The 27,567-nt window shown below is 42.4% G+C and overlaps 1 protein-coding gene across 1 annotated transcript in view; it reads right to left on the bottom strand.

Annotated features, from left to right (window-relative positions):
- The window catches only part of IGSF9 (immunoglobulin superfamily member 9), a 65,883-nt gene that overhangs the window by 5,620 nt on the left and 32,696 nt on the right, over window positions 1–27,567 (bottom strand). Inside the window, 15 exon segments of the mRNA XM_042439155.1 lie at window positions 793–1,034; window positions 1,036–2,212; window positions 8,397–8,442; window positions 12,957–13,127; window positions 15,657–15,741; window positions 16,818–17,068; window positions 20,291–20,466; window positions 20,974–21,097; window positions 22,502–22,652; window positions 22,792–22,908; window positions 23,480–23,620; window positions 23,719–23,861; window positions 25,458–25,603; window positions 25,719–25,860; window positions 26,386–26,503. Coding sequence (XP_042295089.1) covers window positions 793–1,034; window positions 1,036–2,212; window positions 8,397–8,442; window positions 12,957–13,127; window positions 15,657–15,741; window positions 16,818–17,068; window positions 20,291–20,466; window positions 20,974–21,097; window positions 22,502–22,652; window positions 22,792–22,908; window positions 23,480–23,620; window positions 23,719–23,861; window positions 25,458–25,603; window positions 25,719–25,860; window positions 26,386–26,503 — 3,230 coding nt within the window.

The following is a 27,567-nucleotide window of genomic DNA, read 5'->3' as shown; positions in this document are numbered from 1 at the left end:
CTGCATTCACAATTTGGGTCAAGCAAAATTAAACTTAAGTCCTATGCAATGTTTGTTTCTTTCTCACACACACTGCCAGGATCCTGGTAGAGCCTACCATGAAAGTGTTGCTTTTGGCCTTTCCCCTTTCCTTTGTTATGCTATTGTTGATGCTTATACAATTGCTAGATCTGAGAACAAATTTGTTAGCAGTGCACTACTACAAACCTAATGTTGCAAAAAAGAAGGGCTTGGTGGTGGTGAAGCTAAGGGGATATATAGTGTTCATACAAGGAAAAATAATCGCCCGGCTGGGCAATGAAGCTGGTACTGATATTCACCAAGGCCAGTCTGGTGGGATGCCTAAAAAGCAAGTATGTGAGAAGGTTGGGTAGTAGTGAGAGTGAATGCAAAAATGTTTTGGTTTATGAGTGAATGCAAAAAAGCCTGCAAACCTACAGGGTGGGCTCACAAGTTTACTATATGCTCGCACTGGGGATTCTGGTATTTATATCTTCAGAAGTCATACTATTCTTTGCTTACTGAAATAAAAGTTTTGCTGTTAAAATACAGAAGGCTGACTTACTGAACCGAAGGGAGTGGGCAGATCCTGAGACACACATGCATAATATCCCTCTTGATATGTCTTCTTCTCACTTTGACTTCTGCAATTCATTGCCTCTCTACTTATAAGCATTAACGTATACTCACTTTTTAAAAGAAATCTTACTTTTTGTTAACACTCTTTTAGCCCAATTTTCCATGATGTTTTTGGCACATATTTACATACCTCTGGGCTGGACATCATCTCACCTTTTATTGATGGTGACAACAGACTCCCTTTTTGGTTTGCGCTCCTCTCCGGCGGAACTATTCTGCCAATTGCTCATTTCTGGCAAGGGTGAGCTGAGATAACTGCTGGTCAAAGATGGTGCCAGTGAGGGGGGCCGCAAGAAGGACCCGCTGCCTCGGCCGCTGCTTTGGCTGGTTAGACTGCCTCTGAGCAACTTCTCAGTGGGGACAACAGCGATGGGCAACCTGTGTCTCTCGGGGGGGCAGAGAGTCTGCGGGCAACTCTGCCATGCGGAGCCAGTCATGCTCTGAGGGGATGGCTGTGTACACCAGCTCCGTCTGGCAACTGTCTGTGAAGGACTGGGAGGGTGACAGCGTTTGCAACCAAGGCCCTTGCTTCCCGGGTGAGGGCATTTCCAAAACAGAACTGAGGTAACTTGGGCAAACAGAGGAGCCTGGCAAGGCAGCTTTAGCTGGGCCTGCATCAGCGCTGGGGAGCTTGAGAAGAGATTTAGCTGAAGCTGGTTCCTGAGTGGAGCCTAAACTGGCTTGCATATCCATGTAGGCTGGAGAAGGAGTTTTGGCCTCATCTCTTAACAGTGTGTGTTCAGTGGAACCCAAAACTTCACAAAAGGCTGGCTTTGACGTTTGCTTCTCGTCCTCTTCTCCCTCCTCCTCCTCCTCCTCCACTGGCCAGTCGCCATCCACATTCATCTCCTTGAAGAAGGGGAGACTCAAGTACTGGAGAATACCACTTTGGGGTGAGGTATTTATTTGGACCTGACTACTTGGAGGGCTGTAGTAGGTTGGTAAGGAAGGACTAGCCATCTGGCCTAGTGAGGAGAAAAAGGAAGTGGCAGTAGCCAAATGCTCTTCAGAGCCCTGGGCCTGCTCTTTGGTCGACTCATATGGGATGGTTGCTACTGGACTCATATTGACAATACACAGTGGTTCAGCGTCCTCCGTTGGGCTGCTGCTGCTGTAGTCAAAGTAGCCAGAGGCCTTAGCTTCACAGTGGCTTTGGCTGGCGTTCTTGGGCCTGAGAATGACATTTTTTTGCCAAATAGGTTCCTTAGGTCTAGGGGCAGAGGAGACTTGCAGATAAGGCTCTGACTGGCACGGACTGCTCTTGGAAGAAGTGAAGGACAGGGAATATTGCTCCCTTATTGCTCCCAAATGTTCCTGAGGCCAGGCCTCACTCTGCACCACAAAACGTCCATCAGGACCACGGCAGATGTGCTCCAGTGGCAATGGCTCCCCAACGTGGCTCTCATAGAGAGCGTACTTGGAACTGTTTCCCGCGTTGCCACTGGCAATATTGAGGCTTGGTTTGGGGCCAGGTTCTTCGCCCCACAGCAGGCTGCGGCGAAGGCTCTGGTAGGAGGGCGTCTGCAGCTTCAGCTTCACAATGCTGTCTGGGCTAGCAGTGCCTGTAGAGTTTCTGCAGGGGAAAAAGCCCAAATAGATAAAGTAAGGACCACGGACTTCATTGCGATCAGCTTACATAAGGCTGCCCACGCAGCTTAGAACATTGCTCTGTTGCGGTAATACGCCTCACCTCAATATAACCTTAGACCTTAAGATTAGATAAAGATTATACATTTTAACGCTTGCCCTACAGTATGTCCCTGCGTATGGAAAACTAGCATTTTAGGGAGAGAGAAAAAAAGGCTTAGAATGCTTTTTCCTCACAAGCTAGGTTTCTATAATGTAGGTATGGTTATTGTTTTGCTTTTGGCTTTTTAAAACAGGAATGTGTAAGCTAAGATTTTAAAAAAACATGTAAGAAACAGAAAGCAAAATGTTTGGATTTTTTTACCCATACTTTTTGACCCAATATAGGAATTGTACAGGCTCTGAGAAAGAGGCTCAAACAATCTTTAGTAACAACTCATGAACGATTCCTCTGCACTGTAGAGTCTATTGTAGAAAATATATAGATAAGCACAAGTGTTGGGTTCTCTATATAACCAAGATGGCATATAGACTGCGTACATGTGGTAATGGATTCAATATGCAGCTTCCCAAGAATCAGTTTTCTTAATAAGTTCCTGATCCTTGTTCTGAAACTGCAGTATACACAAATATACAGAATATCAGAAGATGGCATAGCAGGTGACTTTCTAGTGTCCTCAGAGGAAGGTGGTACCAGTAAAGAGTGTTTGAATTGTGAAGAATATGTCTCTGAAATAATGTAAAATACACACCTCCAGACGCCAAATTCAGCCTCTCCAGGGCATCCTGTTCCTGTGCTTTTGTATTGCTTCTGTCTCTTTGCCAGAGAATCCAAGCATATATACTGGGGTCAGGGAATAGACTGGCCTTCTTTTTACAAACACACATTTAAATGATCTTTTTGGACCAGACAATGGGGTCTGTGTCAGTATATTTAGTCAAGCATCATGTATATCCCACAGCATGAAGCAAATGCCTGTGTGAAAACCTCAGGCAGGACATGAAAGCAACTGTTCTCTCCTAGCACTTGGCATTCAGTAGCACATCAGTAAATACTGAAGAGCAGGTATTTATCATGATCGTCCCTGCGCCCATGAGTCCAAACTGAGTCTAAAAAAGATAAGCAGGCCAACGGCAGATAAAGTAATCCTAGCAGTTTCCATCTCTACCAGAAACAGACCTTTTGTAAAGCTACTTACACTTTATTTGCCTTATTGCTTCCCAATTCAAAACCAAGCCACTCTCAAAACACTTTACATTACAATTGAGACAGCTCACAACATTATACTATTGCTGAGAAAATCCATCCCTGCTGAACCTGACATTGACACTACTGCAAACTACTGTGAAGATTATGGCTAAGGGGAAGTCTAACCAAAGTGGAGAGGGGAACATGGAAAACAGGTCTAATCCTTCCTCATGAAAAAGTCCCTGTGCTTTATCTCTATGAATCCTAGCTCCACTATACCACTGATTTTGAACTATCCTATATACTTAACTATAGGTTGACCACATATATAAGTCAAGGCAGGGTTGGGGGCCAAAATTATGGATAAGTCAAGGGTAACACTTAGGGGCAGGTAATGAAGGTTATAAAGGATAAAGCAATTGAAAAACAATGCCAAAGAACTTACAAAATCCCAGCAGACATCACTGTTTGTACTCACACTAAAGGCTGGATGGATGAGAAAATAGAAAGGGCTCAGTGCTTCCAGGGCAGACACTCTTGCCTTTTATTATTATATATAATAGGTCTCAAAATATAGAACTTACATTGACCTGCGGACAAGTCGGCTCAGTTTTTTTGGGTCAATTTTTCTAAATTACTAGACTCATACATGAATATATACAGTAGTCCGTGAGGACTTATTCTTTATTATATATCACATGCATAATTCATTGGATATATTCACTGGCACATACTCTTGCAATGTACGCTTGTCTGAATGCAAACAGACCAGGGCCAAATTCAGTTGTCTAGAAACCCATTAGAGTAAACAGAGCGGACCAATTGAAGGCATTTGCGTAAAAATAAATGGAGAAAGAAATAAAATCAACTTTGTGGCAGGAGTCTCCTGCAGGCCATGAAACCAAGAAGAGAAACCAAATTCCTGATGTGCCTTGCAGATAATTCCCTATTTCAAAAGGAAAGGGAAGGAATAAGGGGGTCAACAATTCTGGACCAATAAGCTGGTCCCTGGAATCAAAGTAGTTGGTATTTTAGGGGGAAGTGGCCATGTAATGCTAGAATCTGGTTATGGAGAAGGACAAAGATTTTGAGTCCCTGCATGGCAGAGGGTTGGACTAGATGGCCCTTGGGGTCTATTCCAACTCTATGATTCTAAGAGCATAGTCAAACATGAACCCAGGATTTCAAGAAAGTTGATTTTCACAAGCTCAGGGAAATACTGGGGGAAATCCATGGCTAGAGACACCAAAGGAAAAAGACCCAGCAAATGTGGGAGAACTTGAAGAAGGAATTGCAATGAGCATGACTGGAAACAATCCCTTTGAGAAACACTCGAAAAAGCCAATGCAGCGGCATAGAAAACTCAAGTTTGGAAATAAGAGCGTGTATACAGAATGGAAGGAAGGACATATCACTAAATAAGATCACAGATGTGCAGCCCAAGCTTGCAGGAATAACACAGGGAAAGTTAAACCTCAGAATGAGCTGTGGCTGTCTGGACAAGCCACAAAAATGGGTTTTTGAAGCAACAGAAGGACCAAAGAAACAGTGACTTCTGCTCAATTCCTATTGATAACACCTTTGCTGGACATAATTTTTTTTTCCAGAGTATTTTTTCCCTCCAATGTTTTGGGGGGGGGGGGGGGGGCTAAAGCAGCCCCCTAACATCCCAGTTTTCCACTGTTGCCTTATGGTATCATTTGTTCTTTTATCTCCCTATTTTCACCAACTAGAGCACTGTTTTCCTTTAATGCAAAGAAGGTACTGAACAGTTCATCCTTCTCTCTGTCCCATTAGCATTTCACTATCTTCTCTGTGCAGTGGCCTGACCACTTCCTTGTTCTTCCAAACATAGTCCCAAAACTCATTTTTATATTTTTAACCTTATTCTGAGCTCTAGCTTTTCTGACTTCTCCTCTACAAGTACTGGCTACTTGTTTGTATCCGTCTTTGGTGCTTTCCTCCTTGTTCCATTTGTCTTTTACATGTCTCTCTTATATCATCGCCACTCAGCTGAAAGTTCTTTGGGCATCCTGGTTTTTCTAGGCAGCTTCCACTTTTCTTCCACACTGGAAGTGTTTGCAACGTGCACCTTCAATACGTCACCTTTAAGAAACACCAATGCGTCATGAGCTCCCTTTCCTTTGAGCATTTCTGACCATGGGATCCCAGACAATATTTCTGTAAGCTTACAGAAATCTGCTTTCTTGAAGTCAAGAGTAATTGTCTGACTACATTTGACTTCCCCTTTCTTCTGTCTTTCTTCTGGGTAGGAAGATGAAGGGTCTAAATGCACAGGTGGTTATTTCATCTGTCCTTCCAGTGGAAGGGCACACTGGAAGGGAGAGAAAAACAGTGGAGATGAACAACTGGATCCACAGATGATGGTGCCGGAAATGATTTGGCTTCATGGAGGTCAACCTTTGGCAAGGGATGTGTTGCACCTCACACCAGTTGGCAGAAACGTTTTTGCCAACAGTCTCAAAAATTTGATCAGGAGGGCTTTAAATTGAGTTATGGACAGGGAGAGACAGTATTCTGGAGAGCAGGAGTTCATCAAAGGCTGGAGATATTAGCCAACCTGTTATAGAGAGAACAAGGCAAATAGTGCAAGAACCAAACGGCGGGAGGGGAAAAAACTTGACATAGGCAATTTGGGGGGTTGCCCATGGTCTGAGATGTCTCTACGCTAAGGCACAAAGCAAGGGAAATAAACAGGATGAACTTGAACTCTTAGCACAGCAAACCAAATGTGACATAATCGGCATCATTGAAAGTTGGTGGGATAAGTCTCATGATTGGACTGTAGTAACAGAGGGGCATAGCCTATTTCAGAGAAATACACCAAACAGGAAGCAAGGTGGAGCCGCACTATGCACATTAAGAATGTGTAAACTTGTGAACAGATCCATGACTTAAATCCTGGAAAACAAGTTAAGAGCTTCTGGGTGAAAATTAAGCAGGAGAGAAGCAATAGGGATGTGGTGGTGGTGTCTACTACAGACCTCCAAGCCAAACTGAGAACTTGGATGATGGCTTCATAGAACAGATGACCACACATTCAGAAAGGAGAAATGTAGCAGTAATGGGGATGTCAACCATCCTGTTATTTGTGGGAAATAAGGTCCAACAAATTCCTCACTTATCTCGCAGAAACTTTCATCGCACAGAAGGTGGCAGAGGCAACTAGGAGATCTGCTATTTTAAATCTTAACTGAGAGGAAGAGGAAGGGTAGAGGTCAAGCTAGCTAGGCAGCAGCTACAAACCTGCAAATAGTCAAACCCATGAACATCAAACCCATGTATGTGGAGGGCTGACTGTATTGTTCCACAGTTGAACAATCTATCATTTAATAATTTGGAATAGCGGTATATAAATAAAACTTATTATTATTATTATTATTATTATTATTATTATTATTATTATTATTATTATTATATTTGTTATACAGTTGGCCCACCCCTTCTGTGGGCTTGCCTTCCATGGACCTGAGCATATGCAGAAGGCAAGCCCCAATAGAAACAATGGGGCATGTGCACCACGGCATGCCGTGGCAGTGCACCCCATTATGCTCAATGGGATTTAAGCATACGTTCAATTCCCCTTACGTGGGGCGTCTGGAACGGATCCCCTGTGTAAGGGCTGGTCGACTGTATACACAAATATTTATTACAATTATCATTTATATTTCCACTGGGATTTCTTTGGGGGGGGGCGGTGAGTTATGTTTTCTATCCCTTTCCTTTGTTGTGTTATCTAATCTGCCTTTGCCATCTGAGGCAACTGTCTCTTCCTGCCTAATGGCAGGGCCAGGCCTGCAAGGCAAGCCCAACAGCACCAAATCATAACCCACCTTTTCCTAGGGCTCTTCCTGATGACACTACACACTGTAGTAGTGTATATTCTCAGAGCCCTTTTAGCTGCCACACCACATTTAGGAGAACAGCAGGAAACCCTTCCATAGTCAGTGCCTAAGGAGTAAGACATGGTCTGCTAAATCCCACAAACCCCTGTACAGAGTGGCAGAACTAAAGTACCAATCTGACAGCAGTATCACATAAACAAGATTTCCACAACCTGCCTGCCTGGATATTGGATTACAGCTCCCATAATTTATCCTGTATGGCTGGTGACCATTCTGGATGGGGGATAACAAGTGTTGTAGTCAAGGTTCAAGAAATCTGGTTCATTTTCAGCTACAAGAGGTATTCAGCACCAGTCGTGCCTGGTCTTGAACTATTTCCAAGATTTGCTAGAGCCTCTTCTAGGTCCCTTGTGGACCTCTCATCAGGGCATATGGTTGGCCATTGTAACAACAGTATGCTGGACTCAACCAGATTTTTCAGGGCAGGGATTTTATTAAATTCTTGATAGCCATGAGAATTAGGAACAGAATGTCTATGTTCTTTGTCTGTAAATATGACTTGCTAGGAAGCAATAGCAAATATAATCCATTGCCTCATGTCCTGCTTGCGGGATTCCCAGAAGCATCTCTTTGACCAGTGAGAGGAAACATGCTTGACCAGAGAGACCTTTGGCTTCATTCAACATGGCTTTTCTTGTGCTTGCTTCAGCAACATGGCTTTTGTTGAGTCTGTATATTCTCAGAGGTACTGTCCTTTCTTTATGTCTGCTGTATGCCTTTGTTTTTGCTGACCACACTATGAACTATTGCCGAATAACAATTTACCAGTACCATATGTCCTCAAGTCAACTTTCCCAATGTGTGGCCTTCAAAAGGTTTGGACTACAATTCCCATCAGCTCAGCCAGCACTGTTAATAGAAAGAAGTGGTAAGAGATGGAATCCCAAACATTTGGAGGGCAATCACATTTGGAAAGACTGCAATACCCACTGCAGTGGTTCCCTTCCTTTTATTGCGGCCTGTAAAAAAAAGGCAGAGCAGGGCAGAAGCAAACAGCAAAGGGCAGGGCTGGCATGAACAGGAGAAAGGTGACTCCATGCGATGGCATGACTTACTGTGAAGGTAGAAGCTTCTTGTTGGGGGAGAAGACGATTGATGTATCTGGAAGGTCATGAGAACACAAAGGGGGAATCATATGGAGAGCAACGCAAAAAAGCAATGAAAGGGAACAAATGGCTGCCAGGCTGTTGCCCCCAGACAGATGCAAACATGCACATGCACAAATTGACATGCTAACCAGCTTCAGCTTTGCCCTGTTCCCCATTTTCATCCTGCTCTGGATCCTAGGGCGTTCTTACTTAAGCATTTTGTCATTGTGCCTTGCAGTTTTTTGCCTAAAATTTTGATTTATGGCCCATTCACAGAGCACAGAAGGCAGAACTATGTATCTCTGTAGGGCAGGTGGCCCTCCGTATCCACGGATTGAAAATATTTTTTTTAATTAAAAAAAAAGCAAACCTTGATTTTGCTATTTTATATAAGGGACACCATTTTACTATGGCATTGTATTTAACAGGACTTGAATATCCATGGATTTTGGTATTCACAGGGGTGTCCTGGAACCAAACCCCAGCAGATACCAAGGGCTAGTCACTACTAAGTGGGCACAGAATTCAGCCTCCTGAGAATCCCACATTTTGCTGAGAATAAATCCTCCAGTTTCTAGTCCTTACTTTGCAGAATTATGCAGTAATAGAAAGAAAAGGTTTTTATTCTTGCTGGGTGTTCCTATGAAATTGTAGAGAGGAGAAAGGAACAGCTGAATGATAAAGAATGGCATCTCCATTATAACGGGGAACAGACTGTTGTCTATAATCTAGTAGCGCAGTTAACACTGAACTAGATGACCCAAGCACTTGATCTTCCTACGTATTACTTCACACAAAGCATGAGTAGCTAATTGAACTCACAGTCACCAGATAGTCATTGCCTCAGAAGGCTATAAAAGGGAATGAGACACATTCCTAGAGGAAGGGAAGACTCTCTAGCTATTAGTTACGGCATAAATATATATGCCTCCGTGTTTACAGATAATACATTGACAAATACCAGGTTCAAAATAGGAGAGAATGAAAAGGAGAGAATGTGGCAAGTGGGTGTGAAGTGGAGCCTGTTCATTTATCACACAGCTATGGTTTTGTGGCAATAGCCGTAGAGGTACATTTCTATGCCACTTATCATTGACCTAAGTACTCCCTAAACAATTTACAATGTATAAGCTACTTGCTCCCAAGACTCATTTTAGCAACCTATGCAAGGATGCAAGGCTAAGTGGACCTTGGAGCCCCTGTCTCCAACTGGCAGCCACTGGTTTCCATGCTTAATCCATGCTCCACATTTTGATGTGGGTGCCAAAAATGACTTAGTATCAAGCTATCTAGAAATGTATCAACCATCTATGACATAAACAATGCACTCAGATCTTCAAAGGAAGGATGAGGTGAAAAAGGTGGCCTTATAAGACAGAGTCTTTTCAGTAGTGGTCCTGGAACAACCTGCTCTGGCAGTCAGTCTTGCATACCCTTCTGTCACAGAACATGGAAGTATTGTGTAACAAGGACTGATGTTGTGACAACGTGTTACCTTTGCTGTGAAAACATTACACATATAATTACTGTTGATTGTTGAGATATCTCATCCCAATACAGCTCTGTTGCAGGAGAGGTGCTAGATGTGGCATCCTCCACCAAAAACATCTGAGGAAATAGACTTAAGTCTATGAAAGGTCATGTTGCCAACTTCTTTCTACCAGTTAGTCTCAAAGGTGCTCCAAGATACATACTAATTCTACAGACTAACCTTTGAAATCCATTACTACAATTACTTCCAACTGTCCCCAGCTAAATGGGATCTTCTGTAGTTTCAGAGTATCCATCTTAGAGCCATCTTTTCGCTTCTTCAAGATCTATGTCAGGATGTCCATGAAAAATCTTATCACCTTCTCATCCATCTTCATCCCACCATCATTCATTCTGAATGAAGATGGACAAGGAGGTGAACCAGGTTTTGAAAGATATCCCGGCGCAGATCTTGAAAAAGATTACTGTATATACTTGACTATACGTTGACCTTGTGTATGAATCGAGGGCAGGTTTTGGAGCCAAAATTATGGATGTTGATAGAACCTATGCATAAGTCAAGGATAAAACTTAGGGGCATACAGTATAATGATAAAGTAGAGATAAGGATGGAAAGGATGAAGCAAAGGAAAACAATGGCAAAGAACTTACAAAATTCCAGCAGGCATAACTATTTGGGCTCACACTAAAGGCTGGATGGATGGGAGAGTAGAAGGGAGTCAGTGCTTCCAGGGCAGATTAAATTCTTGTCTTTCACCAGGAGATGGTTTTATATATGATTTAAAGTACAGTTCTTACACTGAACCGTGGATAAGTCGACTCAGGTTTTTGGATCAATTTTTTAATCTACATTTCTAGACGTATACATGAGTATATACAGTGGTACCTCGGGATACGAAATACCCAGGTTACGAAATTTCCGGGATACGAAAAAATCCCATAGGAAATAATTGTTCCGGGTTACGAATGTTTTTTCGGGTTACGAAAAAAATTTTGGTGCTTTTTTCGGCTTTTTCGCACGAAATCGCGGCTTTTCCCCATTAGCGCCTATGGCATTTCGGCTTACGAAGGCTTTTCGGGTTACGAAAGCGGCCGCGGAACGAATTAATTTCGTAACCCGAGGGAGCAGTGTACAGTATACCTTTCTGACTGATAAACTGTGATATCAAAAGATCTCATTTAGATGGGAAAAGTTGGAAAGTGTTACCATTCATTTTAAACAGGGGAGATTTAATTATATTTAACTTAAATTACAATCCAAAAGGCTAAAACTTGGTCCCAAACTAAATGAAAACATCTCTGGGTAAAGTCCTTTGTCTTGCCACCCACAAATCCAGTCAATAGACCTTGGGGCAGTCCACACAAACCAAAAGACCTATGTTCCCCCTGATCTCTTGTATTTCTAAAGAAATACAAGAAAGATTTGGAAGAGGATACTGATGGAGGAAAAGAAGAAGACAAGGACTCAGACCACAGTTCAGAGGAAAGGAGGTGTAATGGAGAAAAGGTTCACCCTCATAAAGAGAAGATACTGGCATGGACCCAAATAATGTTAAAGCTCGATGGTGGATTTAAAATGTGTCTCCTGGAATATATGACTTGCAAAATCACCTCTGAAATCTTTCAGAATAAAAATCTATAAATATTTCATGTTCCTGTTCTTATCATACAACATTCCAGCTTTTGGTTTGAACTTCCCTTTGAACTGATTCCATTTAGAGATATTTTGATTGTTCTTTTTGCCATATACTACTTGTCCTTTTTAGTCTTAAACAGTAAAAGAAAAAAACAGAAAAAAACAGAAATGTTATTTTAATTATTTATACTCTGATATTTAAATCACCTATGAAATGTGAGCAATCATACTAAAAACACATTAGAAGTATATGTGAGGATAAGCCTTCCAAAGAAAGCCAGATATCACAATCCAAATGGATCGTGTAAACCTGTGCATGTTTTCTCATTCTACATAACCAATTTTCTTTCACTCATCTACTTAGAAGAAAGACCATTTTCCAATATGCCACCATCAGATGTGTTGGAATAGAGTCAATGTCCATGCTGGTTTGAGAGACAGAATGCTGTAGTCCAGCATTTTTGAAGGGTGCCAAGTTGAAGGAAGCTTAATTTAAAAATAGAGATACTAAACAGCAGTTTAGAGCCAAGGCCTTGAAAGCAACATCCATAAACTGAATGGAACAGGATACATGAAGTGTACCAAACCAGTATACAGACACGAAAAGCAAAGCTACTTTCAATCACACATTTACACTTATAGGGTAAGACAGCTGTGGAGAGAGAGAGAGGTGTTTTATTCCCCAAGACTCTCTTAAATACCTGTACTAAAAATCGTATTTAGCCACCACTGAGAAGAAGCTGCCTCTTTTGCTCATCAAACTAATTATACTTCTGGAATACCCCCCAACCGATCAAAGTGATGTATAAACAGGGCTGAATGAGTGAAAATGGCCCTTACGTACTTGAATAACATTGGGATCCTCAGAAGGCTGGATTCTCGACTGAACATACTATATTTGTAATTGTACTTGCATTGCAATGCACTGTCCTCTAACTCTTTAACTCAGTTCCTCAGAGCTCACAGGGAATCTGACATTTCATCAAGCAATTGGGGGGGGGGGGAAAGAGGGCTCTTGTGGACTACAGTACCCAGAATCCACCAGCCATAGTGGTCCTTGGCCATAGTCCCTACGAGATTTGGGGAATGATAGTCAAAAAGGATCCCCCCCCCCAAAGTTTGATTTCATCCTAGAAAACTGAAAAATAATTACTCCTTGGCCTTTCTCTCACGGAAAGAACTGGGAACACAGAGGCCAATTCTAAAGAGCTTTCCTTCCTTTCTTCCTTCTTTTATTTCTTGATCCTCTTGACACCACAGATATTTTCTGCCCATGCTCCCCCCTCAGTGTTACCTCTCTGGCTGTTTCATGACTGCACCTCCTCTTGGAATCCTTCATCACGGCTCTCATCATTATCCCCCAGCTGCCAAGCTTTCATTACCTTTGCCAGCCTCCTTACCTTGCCTCCGTTTGCGAAGACGGGCAGCTCGCCTATGGTTCATGATGCAAGCTGCCATGGTACTGAAGATAACAGCGGTGCTGAGAAAGCAAACGCCTCCAATCACTCCAGCGAGTACAGGCTGAGGCAGGAGCTCAGGGAGCTGGGTGCGGGATGGGTATACCTCCATGCCTAGTAGGGAGAGAAAAAGGTGGCAGTGGAGAGGGCAGAAACAAGGCAGCATGGTGGATTGGGTAGTATGCCTGATTGGGATTTGGAAGGTCCAGGTTCTATCACTACTGAACCATAAAATTCACTTGGTGATTTTGGGACAGTCTAACAAGTTGTGTGGATAAAGGTGAAGAAAAAGAAAAAAGGAACATTGGTTCTTGCCTGTGATATATCTCTTTCCGGCAGATAAGGGAGGAACCTGCCATTGCCTGGGTTATTCTCCTCCCACTGCTCCATATAGACAAGACAAAGAAAGACCACCTGGTGCCTCCATATGGGGTGAGTTAACCCTAGCTCAGTCACCATAACAGCCAAAGAGACAGATGCTTCAGAAGAGAAACCACTTCTTAAAAGTGCAGAACACACAGAACTGGCCCAAAGGCAACAGCAGAAAATCTAATCTGCTCTCCCATAGGCAGGGCTACCATGATCTTGGTGAACACCATGGGCATGACAGTCTGAAGAGGAGATTCTTGTACTTGTAGTGATGCTTTCTGTGTACAAAGTGCAGGAGCAGTGATGTAGCTGGTGAACAGGGTTCCCTTTTTTGGGTCCCTCTGCCATGGATGTTATGTTATGTTAGGGTACAGACTGTTAGTGTGTAAAATGCTTTGGTAATTTGCAGGTGCTAGTGTAACTGAACATGGAAATGTAGAGGAGGTGGCAGAGACAGACATCCATGGCCGGCTGGCTTGGGAATGGAATGTGTGGCTGGAATGGGTGACGTGGAGGTGATAATATTGAAACTGCTGGTACCTGATCAGTCTGAGCAAAGATTGTCTTCCTGTGCTTACTGACTTTAATAAACGCTTTCTGGTTGCTCTGTGAAGTCTAGTTACTGAGTTAAGATAAAGACAGGACATCACACTGGGATGTAGAAGTATACTTCCAGTAGATCCAGAGATGACAAAAGGTACCCTGGTTGGACTGCCTCTAAAATGTGCTTGAGCACCTCCATGTGAAAGCACCATTTTTGATTAAATGGCTCACCCACAAGGTTCAAGATGGCTCCCCATGTGCCATTCTTCTTAGGCAGAAGAAAAAAGGTGGAATACCAACCTCTGTGCTTATGAGGGAGGCACCTCTTTTATTGATCCAATTAGTGATTGATGGCTTCCTGTAGGGGGCAGTGTTTCTGTGGATTTTAGGACTTTGGGAACTTATTCTTCTTATTCTTGTGGAGGGTCTCAAGTGCTCTGCGGGAGAATTCTATCTGGTACCCATGTCTGTGTCCAGCACCCACTGAAGTATGGGTGGCATATACCTATTGGCAGGGTGGCATCAGTTCTGCTGCCTCTGCCACTGTCAGGCTGAAGGCGACCTGCTGGAAATGAACGTTGGTGCTTGGGGAGAAATCTCCTGTGTCCTGAAGTTTCTGAGGTCTCTGGGCTGGAAGGAAGAACTGTAGGAAGAGATACAGTAAAGTGGGTTCTGCAAGCAAGCAAGAAATGCCTAAAGTGCTTGTCATCCCTCCTTCTCCCCAGGACTAGTACTTTTTTTCCTGCTTCTTTTCCACAAAGACCAGCTCCAAGGACTCCTCAAAAAGTTTTATCTCCACAATGGAGATAAATACCAGGTTCTGTTTGGAGTATGCAATCAGAAGGTCTTTCTTTTCCCCACCAATCCGCACTACACAAGGTTCCTACCTTAACTGCTGGGAAACCATATGTACCCTTGAAATTGCTGGGGCAAAGTCCTCACCATAAAGTAATGAATAAACAATGTGTTATCTTAGCCAGTCTGTAGGGTATTTTAAAGTATTCCAAGTTGTGTGTGAGAGGGAGAGAGAGTGTGTATGCGTATATCATGTTTACTAACTGAACAGATGTTTAAAATACAGCTTTCTACTAATGGGTTTATGCTGTATGCTGCTGCTCGCTTGTTGCCAATATGAAAATAAATCCACATTGAGTCATGCTTAGAGCAAACACACTGCAGCCAATGGGATTTAAGTACACAATAACTTGTCTAGCTCACTTCTTTTGTTCTATTTCATTTCTATTGTTGACTATCATTTTATTTTATACAACCTACAGACCATTCTATAATCAATATTATAGCAAGCACAGATCAAAAGCAGACATAATCAATGCAACACATGATAAAAAACACAAAGCACTTTAAAAACAGAAAGTAGAGAAAAAGAAACTTTGAAACAGCAGAACTGATATAAAACTAAATGCCAAAAAATAAAATGTATGGAACTAAACCATTATATAAGAAGATATTAAAGCAAGTGTAAAGTAGGCCTCTGCTGGATTGTTACTAACCATAATAATAGTTTTAGAAATGGCTTCTGAGCACAGTGGTCCTGCAGCTGTTTTGGCACACAATTCCCACAATATCTTGCCATTAGCTGGAACTGTTGTTTTGTAGACAAAAACATCTAAATGGCCAATAGTTCCCTATTGCTGTTCTAACGCTCCTGGTAGAGATTCGGACCCCAGTATATAAGATTTGTTCCACACTGCCACAATCTCCAGACCCTACCTGTTGTAGAAATGTTGACAGTGTTACTGGGGTCACTGATGTAGTTGCCAGCAAAGGCCACCAGACGGAATTCATAGAAGGCATCCTGTATGGGACAGAGAAAAGAGAAATCAGAGGTACTTTTATTACTATTATTATTTTATTTTCTTATATGCTTCCTTTCTCCCAATATAGGGATGCAATACAATTTAAAAACAGTACAATATTACTGTATATACTCGACTATATGCTGACCTTTGTGTAAGTTGAGGGCAGGTTTTGGGGCCAAAGTTATGGAGTTTGATATGACCCATGGATAAGTCAAGGGCAAAACGTAGGGTCATGTAATAAAGGATGTAACGGATGAAGCAAAGGAAAATAATGCCAAAGGACTTACAAAATTCGAGCAGAGATAACTATTTCTGCTTGTACTAAAGGTTGGATAAATGAGAGAGTAGAAGGGGGGAAAGTGCTTCCAAGGCAGATTAAACTCATGCCATTTACCCAAGGATGGTGGTATGTGTGTGTTTTAAAGTACAGTACTTACACTGACCTGTGGATAAGTCAGTTAAGTTTTTGGGGGTAAATGGGATCAATTTTTTAACCTAAATTTCTAGACTTACACATGAGTATATATAGTAAAATATAGGTGACTTGCTGTTTTATTGTGTGTAAAATGGATATTATTGTTGTTTTGTGGCTATTTTACGGTTGTAATCCCACCTCGGTCCATTGGGAGAGGTGGGAAAATGCAAATAATATTTATTATTATTATTAAATATAAAATTTAAAAACCAATTAAACAATTTAAAGAGTTAAAACAGCTATAAATTAAAATATGTTTATACTGTATGTTATATTTTATATGTCTTTTATGTTATATATAAAAGGTATGCTGTTATTGCTTCACAAGATGCAATGCAGGAAAATCTCTCCTGCCACAATTTAAACAAGGCAAACTATTCTGCACCATCAATTCCAGTTCTGGGAGGGAGAGACCTATGCAGGCCAATAAAGTCAATAAAAAAGATCTTCAGCTCATCCCCACTTCTGAGATTTACACACATTTCTAAGCAGCCATAAGGAACAGAACTTTGGTTGCAAATGCCATGCAACTTCTGTTAGGGACTTGTAACATAAATGCTGCTTTGAAGCTGGATTTCAACCCCCTTCCAAACCAACCTTGATTAGACCAGGCACCAGGAGCTGTGTCTTAGAGCTAGGAATGGACCCATCCAGCACCTCCCAGCCTCCCTGGTCTTGTCGTAGTTCCAGTGCATAGCCAGTCAGGGCCACAGAGTATTGGAAAGGGGGTTCCCACAGCAGCAAAACCCCTCTTGTGGTCTCATTGGCCATCAAAGACTGGGGCGGGGAAAGGAAGATCTGCACAGTAGTAGTCAAGGGATCAGGTGGCATGGTGCCTGTTGGGAAACCTGAAAAGAAAATAGAACGGTGGGGTGGCATTAGTGAAAAGCCTTTTTGGGGGGAAATATTCAATTTCAAATCTGAAAAAATCCCTTTCAAAATCTTTGATTGAGATTTCCTGCATGGCAGGAGGGTTGGACTGGATGGCCCTTGTGGTCTCTTCCAACTCTATGATTCTATGAAACGTTAACCATAGCAGTACTCCACTTTCATACAAGTTTGACGTATCTTCTAAGAGTTTCTACCTGACATATTATGTCACTCTTTTTCTCTAATCCCTCTCTTCTTTACTTTTCTATCACCTTTCCCAATACTTTTTATCAAATTTCACAATTTTATTGTCCAATGTTTATGAATGGTCCTTTTGCCTTTAAGTTGTGTTCCTATTCACTCATTCCTCCTACTCTCCTCCTTGAAATTCTCTCTCTTTTAAACAGTCCTCTCAAGTTGATTTAATAAACTTCTCCAATGTCTCATATTGTTCATTAATAGAAATTAACCAATATCAGTCTCCAGTTGTAGGAGGTCTTCTCTGTGTCAGATTGAGGGAGAAAAAAAATCTCGCTGCTTTGTCTGTTCAAGTCTTTATACCGGTAAAGTTTTCTATAAGGTTCTTGGCTCTCAGACCTCATATTTCTCACCAGAAAGCCTCAACAACAAAAGGAAAAACGGAAAAAAGGAAAAAAGTGAAAATATAGGGACCAAAAGAAAGAGCCCGCTTCCAGAAAAATCTTATAGTAAGTAGTAAGTAGTATATTATTTTACTCAATTAGGCCATTTTAATAATAAAAATAATAAAATAAAACTTATATTTATATCCCGCTTTTTGTTAAAATCAATCAAAGCGGCTTACAAGAGTCCATATATACATCCATATATACAAAATATCCCCCCTTAAGACAATTAAACAATATAGAATTTAAAATTACATAACAATTAAACCCAATAAAAGTGGCAGAGTCATAATATATATGGGCGGAGGGGGGGGGGCGCAATCACCACATGGCCGAGTAGTTTATTCTGGAAAGGCCTGCCGGAAGAGATCTGTCTTGACAGCTTTCTTGAAGCTGTTTAAGTTGGTGATTTGATGGATCTTGTCCGTCAGGCCATTCCACAGACTGGGAGCGATTGCAGAAAAGGCCCTCTGGGAAGTTACAGTCAGTCTAGTTTTTATAGGTTGCAATAAATTCTTCCCAGATGTTTGATGAGCCACTCAAATACTCAGACAGCTCTTGTAAATATTTTTGTCGCTATTCCACCCTAGAGCCTAAAGATCCTAAAGAGTAAAGATATACAACTGAGCACTCAAGTTAGAATTGCCCAAACCATTGTATTCTTCACCACCGGGTATGGATATGAGAGCTGGACAATGAAGAAAGCAGGTAAGAAGAAAATAAACATTTGAGATGTGGTGTTGAAGAAGTGTGCTGAGGATACCATCGACAGCCAATGGGTCCTTGAACAGATCAAGCCTGAACCCTCCATGGAAACCAAGATGATCAAACTGAGGCTGTTGTATTTTGGCCACATCATGAAAAGGCACAACTCATTAGAAAAGATAAGAATGCTAGGAAAGGTAGAAGACAGTAGAAACTCTCATGCACATCATGTGTGTTAGTGGTCATTACATACAGGGGCTGTTGTGTATCAGTCACTCAAATGATTACAATTGTGCAATGGATACCCATAAACTGTAATGTCACAGCAGCCCCTAGGTAAATATGGGCATCGCAAAAACCATTTAGTTCTAGTAGCAATCAACATAGCTATGGCATGTTTGTATCCTCCAACTTGAGTGCAAACTACATTTGAACTTTGAATGCAGTTTTTAGCCACTGAAGTAAGCACAAAAGAAAGAGAGAATAATTGGAACATTTTAAAAGGAGCGAAAAAGTGGGATGATTAATAGGGACTGTCCCTGCCAGACTGGAATTGTTGGAGGATATGAGGGGGCTGCCACAAGTTGCATCTCTCCTATTCTATGGCCTTTGGGCCCTACTACTTAACATTTCCTCCCCTTACATGTGTTTGTGGATTTCTATACACATACATCTTGTATACTCAAGACTGAGCCTAAATCCCCCGAAAGGACAGGATCCAGTCTGTTTTTGGAAGCTAAGCAGGGTCAGACCAGGGAGGCTGCCCAAGAATACCAGCTGCTATAATCCACTGCTTAAGCTTTCTGATGTTTGGTTTTTAAAAAATCCCTAGCATACCAGTAGCTGGCACCATATTTATGTCTATTAGGGATTCCAGGTAAGAACTATCCCAGGCCTTGAAATTTCTGGACCAAACTCTGAGATCTCAAGATGATCCCTTATGAGCCATTAGAGGTGGACCCTAACGATATAAACAAGGGGCAGCCCCAATTATGTCATTAAGCATGAAATACTAAGCATCAACCACAGTTACACAGAGTGCACCATTCAAATGTAGAGCACCAAGTCAAACAGATGTGGACTACATATACACTTTTCCAAGGCAATGCTCTCACCCTTGGTGGGTGACTTTGGTGTTGTTATGGTGTGTAAAGGAAGCCTGGGGCTCACCCCCACCTGCCCACAAGTAACATTAGTACAAAAACCGTAACTAAGGATTCTGTATGGTGTTGTATGGGAGCAGGTCAAGGTGTGTGTGTGACACAATGTGATTACTGCATTAGATGACACCAATCCTAGTGACACCACTGAGTCACATGCTGAATTCCAGTCAACCACCTTATGGTACATGTTTTTGTCTACTTTTTGAAGAAGCTTCTGAAGAAGCTCTGCACCTCATAAAATAGGCTCATGAAAGGTTATGCCACACCAGGTGAGTTAATCTTTAAAGTTTCACACAACTCCTTGTTGTGTTTGCTACAACAGATTAACATAGTAACTATCTGTGTGCAAAGGGATCTTGTAGCACTTTTTAGACTAACTGAAAGAAAGAAGCTGGTAGCATGAGCTTTGTAGACATGAGACTACTCAGGTTCAAGTCTATGAGTCTGAGTCTATGAGTCAAGTCTATCCACATCATCAAGATTACAACATTCTTTTTACTTTAGGATGGGAAGCAGCACTTTTGCATAGCAGTACTGCACAGCTTTATGGTGTGGGAGAACCACCCTTCAGCATTGTATATAACTTTCACAATTGTAGTTCCATTTGACAGCCCTATAACCCCCCTGACACTAGAAATTTGCCCAAGTGAATGAACCGCCTACCAGGTCGCTGCAGAGAACCTCTTACCTAGTGGCACAATGGTGACAATCTCACTGAAGGGCCCACTACCCAGTTTGTTTTGGGCTAGGACACTGAACTGGTAACTGGTGTCTGGCTGCAGGTTCTCCACTAGGATATGGGAGGCCCCAACAGGCACAGGCACTGAGACCCAGTCATGGTGAGGGCGACTGAGGTGTTTCAACCTGTGGAGGGCAACAGAAATAAAGTGGCAGCAGTCATTAAAAATTAAAATAAAGTGTTTGAATCTGGGTAGAGAAAACACATGTGGCTTTGAAACAGAAGGCAGAAGAAACTTGTGTGTGCTCTTGGAGCGAACATGAAATCAGGATTGGTCCAAAATATTTTTTTGTTCAAGGACAAAACAGAATCTCCTTTCATTTCATGTTCAAAAGCCAACTACACTGGCAATCCAATTTTCAACAGTGAGATACATAACTTTCAACAAAACCTCAACACTGGTGAAGGGACAGACTCCTCCACTGCAGCTGAAATTTATTAACAGGGGTATAGCAGGCTGCATGGCACAGAGATATATCCTCTAATGGAAAGGAATGACCTGTGATCTCCTGTCACTCAGAATTTCCTGTCTAAGGCACTTGCTCCATTTTGCTTAACCATAGGGCCAGCTCTGTAGCTAATTGTTTAAAGAGAGAGAAGACTGCATAACATTCAAACACCTTAGGACTCACAGTGGTGTGTACCAGATGCTAAATCTCTGAAAGTAGCCGCCATCGAAACCTGGATCCCAGGTAATGTTGACTGCCTGCTTGAGTGGCAGCAGTGAGACGTTGGCCACAGTGTGAGGACTGGTACCTAGGGTTCAAAATACATGGGAAAAGAAAGGAGGAAAAGTGAGGCTACAGCAGCAAAGAAGGGTAAACTTGATAGTCCTTTCCATCCCTTCCAACACTTAAGATTCTATAATTTTAAGGTGAAGACCAATACAGGAAGAGATTTTAAGGGTGGTCAAATTTACATGGAGACCATGGATCTTCTTAAAATTAGTTTTGTCAGTCAGGAATTGCAACACTGTATACTAAGTCAATTTGACAATCTAGCCTATCATTATCTGTTCCAATTTGGAAGCCATTCTCAATAATGTCAGGCAAAGAGTGGCCTTTCCCCACCACCATTTATCTGATTCTTTTTTAGGTCTAGATGTTGGGGTTTGAACTTGGGACATTCTGTATGCAAAGCAGGTGTCCTGCTACTGAGTTACTCCTACTCCTTTTGTGGTCCAAGGCTGGGTCCTGTCCTAGTGACCTGCTGTGGATAGCATACATACTCATGGGACAGTTCAGACAAAGAAAATGGGGCAAAAACAGAATTAATCCTATGACTGGGTGGCAATATTAAGCCTCTAGACTTGTTAAGCCTAGAAATTTGGCTTCTTACTGTTAGTAGTATGCAACTGGTTGTTTGCTGTGGGTTACTGGATACCTGCAGAATGCTGGCTAGAAAATTCTGGGAGATATAGTCTGAAAAAGTAATGTTTCACGCTCTGAGTCTTGTACTTATATTGCTACAAGGATATTCATCTTTTGTAATTCAGATAATTAATCTCTTGACAGGAGACTTTTGTGTGGCTCAGGCCATACAAGTTTTGCTCCATACCTGGGAATCAAATTGGCTTTGTAGGAGGAACTATACTCCTATATCCATTTTCTGTAAAGCACATTCTTTTTCTGTGGATCTTACAATCCCAGAAGATCCATAGTAAGTTATCAGCGACTATAAGGAATGTGTTTTTTGGACTTGCACATATGTGTATAACAAAAATGGGAAACAGTGCAGCACACACATATTTCCCAAACAAAACTACTGTAGTATTAAATTTACTTCTCTATTTGTTTTATCTAGAGAGCCAGTGTGGTACAGTGGTTTGAACACTGGATTATGACTCTGGAGACCAGTGTTCAAATTCCTGCTCACCCATGAAAACCCACTGGCTGACCTTGGGTGAGTCACACACTCTCAACCTCAGAAAGTGCTATGATAGGGTCACCATAAGTCAGAAACAACTTAAAAGCACACAACAATCACAACATTGTTGTTGTTGATGATTGTTGTTGTTTGCTGTTATTATGTTTATTTGTATCTCACTCTTTTACCAGAACTGGGACCCAGAGCAGCTTCACAATATTAAAAGAACAATACAACTAAAAACATAGAAACACTGTTTATCTCACACTACTGTTCTTTGAACAAAATACACACCCAATACGTAGACAGTGGTTGTCGCTCTGACCTGGGCCACACCATTATTGGCAACACACTCCCATAAGCCATGCTGCTCCTTTGTCAGTGGCCGTAAGACCAAGCTGTTATTCTTATCCACCCAGGCATTGGCCAGGCTCTTGCTGCCCATCTACAGGGGTCAGAAATACACCATGATTATGAGGAGGACAAAGAGAAGAAGGATGAGGAGGAAATTACTACTCCAGAAAAACACCATTCTTTGCACTGCTCAAGCCAGGATATCTTTATCTCCAAAAGAGGCATCTCACCTTTGTCCAGGAGATGATGGGTATGGGGTCACCTTGGGCAGCACACGGAATGAGCAGCTCCCGCCCCACCTCCTGGAAATATTCTTCCTTGGGGCACAGGATGAATGTAGGAGGCTCCTGGGACATAAACACAAGAGATTCCATGTAAAGAACATAACCGACATCCAAAATGAACAGAGCGGAAGATGGCGGTAGTATTTTCAAGCACCCTACTTGTTTTCAGGCCTGTGCTACCCAAAGAGTTAATGGTGAGCGGCAATACTACAAAAACTTAGTTTGGATCATTGCATTTGAAGGAGGTCAAAATTGTGGTGGTGATCATAAAATCATAGAGTTGGAAGAGACCTCAAGGGCCATCCAGTCCAACCCCCTGCCATGCAGGAATATACAATCAAAGCACCCGGTGGGTGACCATCCACTGTTTGAAAACCTCCTAAAAAGGAGACTCTACTACACTACATTCTGAGGGAGTGTGGTCCACTGTCGAACAACTCTTACTGTCAGGAGGTTCTTCCTAATGTTTAGGTGGAATCTCCTTAGGTGATGACAGACTACAGAAATGAATGCCTCAAAGGAAGAAGAGGCTACTTTGTGCCACCTACAACTAATTTTGCATCTTACTATAAAAAATAAAAGTTTTCTCTCTCGTACCCATCTGCACATAGACGCACCATCCACTGCCACTCACCTTCAAGAGGACACGAGTGGGTGTAGAAGAGCCAGCTGTACCATAGCTGTTGTATGGAGTGCAAGTGTACACACCAAGGGCATCATCATTGCTTGTGGCAATCAAAATGGCACCATCATGTTTCATTGACCAGCCTGGAAACTACAGGGGGAAGAACAAAAGAAGAAGGATCAGGAAATCAAACAAAACAAGTGGGGAAGCACTGGGAGTGGCTGGGTGCTGCATGGCTGAGGAAATACCTTGCCTAAGTCCAGTGGCTGTCCATCTTTGGTCCAGTTGACAAAGAGCAGGGGAGGGTTGGCTCTGCTGGGGCATCTGATTATGCCTTGCATTCCTATTGGCAGTAGGATCTCAGAGGGCATGCTAGTCGCTTGTGCTGGAACTGCAGAAAGGCAGGATGAGACCACTTCAGACATTGGACTAGTAGGTTAAAGGGTGAGGAAATAAAACTAGTGTAAACTAGCAGGTAAGAGCAAAGGCAGTGTTGTGGACAAATTGGAAAATTTCTTTAAAAGTAATTAGCCACAGATCTATGGTCTCAAAGTAGTTATTTTATAGGTATGCCTACAACTAATGCGTTACTTTTAACAAGCTTTTTACTAATAAAAAACAACTAAAGTAACTAAACAAGATTTTAGAATACTAGAAACCACAGGTCTGTGATTTAAAAAAAACCCACATTATTATTATTATTTCTGGCGGGATACAAACCACCATATAGTACATATTGTATACGTACTAGGGTTAGGAAGGGGCGGTGCTTCCGCACCCCCCTAACCCTAGTACGTATACAATACGTACAAGATGGCGGCACCCCTTCCACATGGGCACCGCCATCTTTACGTACTGGACGCATAGTGTCCAGACGTGTCGCGGCGCCTATGACATCGCAAATGCGCCAGCGGCGCCTCGCGACGTCATCAGTGCGCTGCGGAAAGAAGCTCCGAAATGGAGCTTCTTTTTGGAGCTGTGTGGCTTGGCTGCTGCGGCTCCCGCGCGGAGCAAATGGCACCGGCGGGGGAGCGCCGCAAAGCGGCGGTGTGTATCCCGCCATTATTAACCTTTATTTATAAAGCGCTGTAAATTTACACAGCGCTGTACATACAATCTTTTTAATTGGACGGTTCCCTGCCCTAAGGCTTACAATCTAAAAAAGACATGACACAAAAGGAGAAGGGGATGAGGGCCAACAGTTCTTCTCTACCTCCGAGGCCTGGATCAGGGGAGATGGACTGGAGGGAGGACATAGCATAGCACATAGCACATCATCTATGTGATGAGACTACACACACAAACAGTTAGTTAACCTTCAAAAAGAGTGGTATGTTATAAACCAGTGAGTCCCAAATTTTGGTCCTCCGGATGTTTTGGACTTCAGCTTCCAGAATTCCTGACTTGGCCAAGCTGGCTGGGCTCCTGGGAGTTAAAGTCCAAAACACCTGAAGGAGCAAAGTTTGGGCATCACTGTTATAAACGATGGCCAGAATCTTCTATGAACTACATAGTTATATAGTTACAAGGCAGTTACATAGTGAATTATGGAAAACAATTAGAAATACTAAAATACATTAAAAACAATTAAAAAACTATAAACAGACCCTTTAAAAATGTCAAAACCAGCACCACACAGCATTAAAAGTCCAACCTCAACAGTCTGTAAAGACCTGGTGGCACAAAACTGTTTTAACTTGCAGCCAGAAGGAAAGCAAGGACAGGGCAGCCTGACCTCCATGGGAAGGGAGTTCCAAAGTCTGGGAGCAGCCACCAAGAAAATTCTTTCCTTCATTCCCACCAAACAAGCCTGAGAAAGTGGTGGAAGAAGAGGGTTCATATAGGGAGACAGGGTTGTTCAAATAGCCTGGACCCAAGCTGTATAAGATCTGAATGCCACTTCATAAGATACACTCTGAAGACCACTGTTCACTTAAATAATGTTTGCCAGTTGGTTTGGCGATTATGAGGAAAACAAAGCACTTACATAGAACTGTGAGAAAGGCAGAGGCAGAAGGTGACCTTCTTAGTCCATTGCTGGGGATGCAAGTATATTGCCCTGAATCCTCCGGAATTGTTTTCTGAACTAAGAGACTCCCATCCACCAAAATGCGAATTCGCGACTGGAGGTGGCTGAAAGAGAGAAATCTCAGAGATCAGAGGCCAGAAAGCTGGGTATATGTTGTCTGCCATATATCACATGAGTCATTCTTGTGATTCTTCCACAAAGTCTCCCACCTGATCTTACCTAAGGTGGAAAACATTGGTTTTTCCCTGGAACCAGCTATAAGTAAGATTGGCAGGATATGCCTCAGCTTTACATGACATGAAGGCATCTTGTGTGAGGTTGACTGTGATGTTCTGTGGAGGAACCACAATTACTGGTGGCCCTGGGGAAAAGAAAAGGACCACACCGAATCAGAGGTGGGAATGTGAGGAATAGGAACTCATTCAAGGTTAAAATGCAAGAGAAAGTTTCAGACGTTACACTGCCATACTTTGCTGCTGCAAAATAGATTCTTGACTACAGTATATCAAAATTTCTGGGCAATAACCTGGGGAGCAGGAAAAAGATGATGGAAACCCTTCCTGAAATCCTGAAGAGCTGCTTCAGTTTTAGTAGACTAAAAAGATGAGTGGTCTCTGACCTACGCTCCAGGTTTTCTGGCAGATGACCTCTTTAGTATTCATAAAGTCCCATGTTCAATCCCCAGCATTTCTAATTTTAAACCAATCAGATAGGAAGTAATGGGGAAAGACTCTTCTCTGCCTGGGACCCAAGAGACATGCTGCCAGTCAAAGCAGACAATGATGAACAAGCTAGGAAATTATTCTGCTCTGGCATAAGAAAGGTTCCCATACTAAACTGCTGCTCAATCCAATTTAATGAAATGCCCTCCCTTTCTCCTGTTTACCTTGGACCAGTAGATGGGTTGTATGGGTGATGGTGCCCTCCTCGCTGGTAGCATGACAAGTATATGTCCCGGCAGCAGCCCGCTCCACACTGGTGAAGACAAGAGTCCCATTGTTCACCTAGTAAAAAGTACAACATTATTCAGGGCAGAAACTGGATGTGGCAGATTGGAGTAACTCTACATCATTCTGCCAAAAATGATATGCACGATATTCTCGGACTGCTTCAGTGACCAAGATGGCATCTCTCCTCTGAATGACTATTTGAAGTCAGTTATGGATTGGATGAGGGAAAATAGACTTAAATTAAATCCAAATAAAACGGAGGTACTCGCTATAGGCTATCCTAATCCGGGAATGGTGATAAGCTCTCCAATATTGGACGGGGTCACACTTCCCCTAAAGGACTGTGTTCGTAGCTTGGGGGTGCTCCTCGACTCATTGCTTCACCTGTCGTCCCAGGTTGACGCGACAGCCAGGAGTGCTTGTCATCAGCTTCAGCTGATACACCAGTTACACCCCTTCCTGGAACGGTTGTACATTCGCTTGTAACCTCTCGTCTCGATTTCTGCAATGCACTCTACATGGGGCAACCCTTATGCCATGTTCGGAAGCTGCAACTGGTCCAAAACATGACAGCCAAATTGGTGATTGGGAGTTTCAAGTTTGATTCTATCATACCTATCTTAAAATCCCTACACTGGGCTGCCTATTAGCTTCCAGGCACAGTATAAGGTGTTGATTATTACCTATAAAGCCCTACATGGTCGGGGTCCAGCTTACCTGAGGGAACACCTCCTCCCATATAATCCTTCCTGCACTCTCAGGTTCTCAGGGAAGAACCTACTACAGTCATAGAGAACTAGACTGGTAACTACCTCCCAGAGGATGTTTGCTGCTGCCGCTCCAAAAATCTAGAAGGATCTGCCAGATGAGATCCGCCAACTAACATCTTTCGAGGCCTTTAATAAGGCAATAAAAACAAATATCTTCTGGTGGGCCTTCCCAAAGTAAGCCCCTAATTTCACTCACCACATGCCTAAATTATTTCTCTTCTTCTCTTCGGACCGATTCAAATGCCTTTGATATTATTGTTTTTTCTTTTTATATGCTATTACCCGCCTTGATCCAACTATTATTATTATTATTATTATTATTATTATTATTATTATTATTATTATTAT

Source organism: Sceloporus undulatus, chromosome 9 (genome assembly GCF_019175285.1).
Source record: "Sceloporus undulatus isolate JIND9_A2432 ecotype Alabama chromosome 9, SceUnd_v1.1, whole genome shotgun sequence".
Lineage (NCBI taxonomy): Eukaryota > Metazoa > Chordata > Lepidosauria > Squamata > Phrynosomatidae > Sceloporus > Sceloporus undulatus.
Note: the sequence above shows the minus strand (reverse complement) of the source record. Positions and strands in the feature narration are given on the sequence as shown.